The sequence below is a fragment of the Zingiber officinale genome, chromosome 7B (genome assembly GCF_018446385.1).
Source record: "Zingiber officinale cultivar Zhangliang chromosome 7B, Zo_v1.1, whole genome shotgun sequence".
NCBI lineage: Eukaryota > Viridiplantae > Streptophyta > Magnoliopsida > Zingiberales > Zingiberaceae > Zingiber > Zingiber officinale.
The window spans coordinates 95,163,976-95,166,363 of NC_055999.1; the positions used below are offsets into that span (position 1 = coordinate 95,163,976).

Below are 2,388 nucleotides of genomic sequence, written 5' to 3' on the forward strand. Positions count from 1 at the left end.
TTTAAGTTCTTGTTATGCATGATGTCGAAGAGCTCTATGTTAGCCTCTTTATGCATGAAGTCAGAACTAGATGAGATTTCATACAAGCTCACAACTCATCAAATTCTAGAATACAAGACGGCACATGCTTTTAGCATTAAGGAAAACTGTTCTTCAAAACATATTGTTTTCCAAACTCATACTTTTCTCCCTCGTTGATTAGACTCCCTCAAACACCCACCCTTTGATTCAACTGCTTATCCTATAAGAGCTTACTTAGCCTCTCTTTGCCCATTCTTTGGGCTTGGAATTCAAATCGAATGTTTCTAATGATCTAATATATTAAATGGAGGCATAGATGAAATATGTGCACTAAATCTCTGATTTAGTCATGTCCCGTGCCTAAATCGATGAGCTTCCTAGGCGGCCAATAGATGATGTTTGAAATTTAGGTCAAGTTTCAAGCTTAGTGGCATGTCTCGAAACATGAAGACAGAAGCTTTAACTGCTAAGTTATCAATACTCTTTCTCCTTCACGAATCATCTTCCTCTATCTATATAATTGTATCAATAATCCATTAATATGCTTCTGTTAATCTCTATTACAATGACCCTAGCTACCCATGAAAATGCCAATGAAATTCTTAGGAATTTATATAAATAATATTTTTAAAAGTTATTAGAAAATATTTTTTTTTACAATATCTTTGAGAATGTAGTAGGCATTATCTAAACAGTGATAGGGATTAATTATAATTTAATAAAACATAATAATTTTCAAGGTCATCACCCTTGAAATTGAATATTAGTAGACATCGATTCGGCTTTGAAAGAGTCTGCTAATTCAAAGTATTCGTTCGAATTTCAAAACCTAAACCTTAAGTTTTTCCTTATTCAAACGATCTTGTTGCTATATATTTTATCTCTCGATCGATCTCCATAACTCACCTAGAGATAATCCTCGTTAATCCAACCAGATTTAGTTAATTAATCTCTCGTCGCACGTTAATTAATTTTTGTACAGCATTAATTTACTGTCCACAGCAGCCATGGCCGCCGCTGCCGCCGCCTCCGTCCGCCGCGTCGTCTTCCCCTGCCGCGCCGAAGCCTCTAGGGTCCTCACCAGGTGCAGGGACAGAGGAGTAAAAGCTCCGACGAGGAATCCCACCGTCTCCACCGAGGCCGGAAATGCTCGGCGGACGTCCAGGAAGTGCGCGGAGGTCGACGTGTTCCTGAGCCACAGGGGAGTGGACACCAAGAGCTCCGTGGCGGGGTTGCTCTACGACCGTCTGGTGCGGGCGAACGCGCGGCCGTTCCTCGACAGCAGGTCGATGGAGCCCGGCGACAAGATCTACGAGCGCATCCACGCCGGCATCCGGCAGTGCCGCGTCGGCGTCGCCATCTTCTCCCCGCGCTACTGCGACTCCGTCTTCTGCCTCCACGAGCTCGCCTTGATGGTGGAGGCCGACAAGAAGCTCATCCCCATCTTCTGCGACGTCAAGCCGTCGGAGCTAGCCGTAAGCCCCGCCGCCAAGGCCGCCGCCCAGTCGCAGGAGGACCTCGCCCGCTACGCCAGGGCCATCCGCGAGGCCAAGCACACCGTCGGTTTGACCTTCGACTCCAAGAACGGGTAACTTATCAAGCACATTTTTCATTTTACCCCAAAAACTTACGTAATTTTACTTAACATTGTTTAATTCCTAATCCTCAATTAAACAGGGATTGGTCGGACTTGGTGTCGAGGACTACAAACATCGTGCTCAAGTGCTTGAAGGAGGCAAAGCATTGATCCAAGTACACACTTGAATTTTAACAACAAAATTTGAGGGGCCAAAAAGCAATAAGTGTTCCCCTAAAAAAGTTAATTCTTTTTGTTTTTAATGTGATGACAAATTCTTTTGTACGCGTATTAACAGACACAAGATCCTTCTGTTTTTGAGGGAATTGAGAAATTCACCATGTCTATTAACTGTAAATTACAGTGGTTCATATTAAATAAGAGATATTTTCAGCAATTAATTTGGACGGATGAATGGACGGTGACAGTCAACTTCATTTGGTCTCTAATTGGAAATTTGAAAACTAGTAGGAGTTGGAAGTCAAAAATATTTACTCTCTGCCATCAATTCCTTCCCTTAAAAGGCTCTGTTTTTTAAGGCGAAAAACTAAAAAAGTAGCACAATTTGGGTCAAAAAAACTTAAGGTAAAGGTGAAATAGTGGCATTATTGGGCGGCAGTTGAAAAAAATTAGAGGTTGACGTGGCGCTGAATTCATTGGCTGCTCCATTGTTACATTTCCTGGACAAAGAATCAAGTCCTACCAGACAGCGATTGTGGACGATATCGGATGAAAATGATCTGATACAGTTAGATTATTTTTTTTTAATCTCTTTCGTCTATATTCAACGT

At 42.1% G+C, this 2,388-nt stretch overlaps 1 protein-coding gene across 1 annotated transcript; it reads left to right on the forward strand.

Annotated features, from left to right (window-relative positions):
- The first annotated feature begins 1,028 nt into the window (after nucleotides 1-1,028).
- Nucleotides 1,029-1,768, forward strand: LOC122004561 (TIR-only protein-like). Its single transcript, XM_042559427.1, has 2 exons — nucleotides 1,029-1,609; nucleotides 1,699-1,768. The coding sequence occupies exons 1-2, from the start codon at nucleotides 1,029-1,031 to the stop codon at nucleotides 1,766-1,768; spliced, it is 651 nt and encodes a 216-aa protein (XP_042415361.1).
- Nucleotides 1,769-2,388: the final 620 nt, after the last annotated feature.

What these genes read in the sequence shown, in the direction of transcription:
- LOC122004561 (XM_042559427.1), top strand. Translation starts at nt 1,029, where the DNA reads ATGGCCGCCGCTGCCGCCGCCTCCGTCCGCCGCGTCGTCTTCCCCTGC. An exon ending in ACCTTCGACTCCAAGAACGG is followed by an intron (nt 1,610 to 1,698) that starts GTAACTTATCAA and finishes TCAATTAAACAG; the next exon opens with GGATTGGTCGGACTTGGTGT.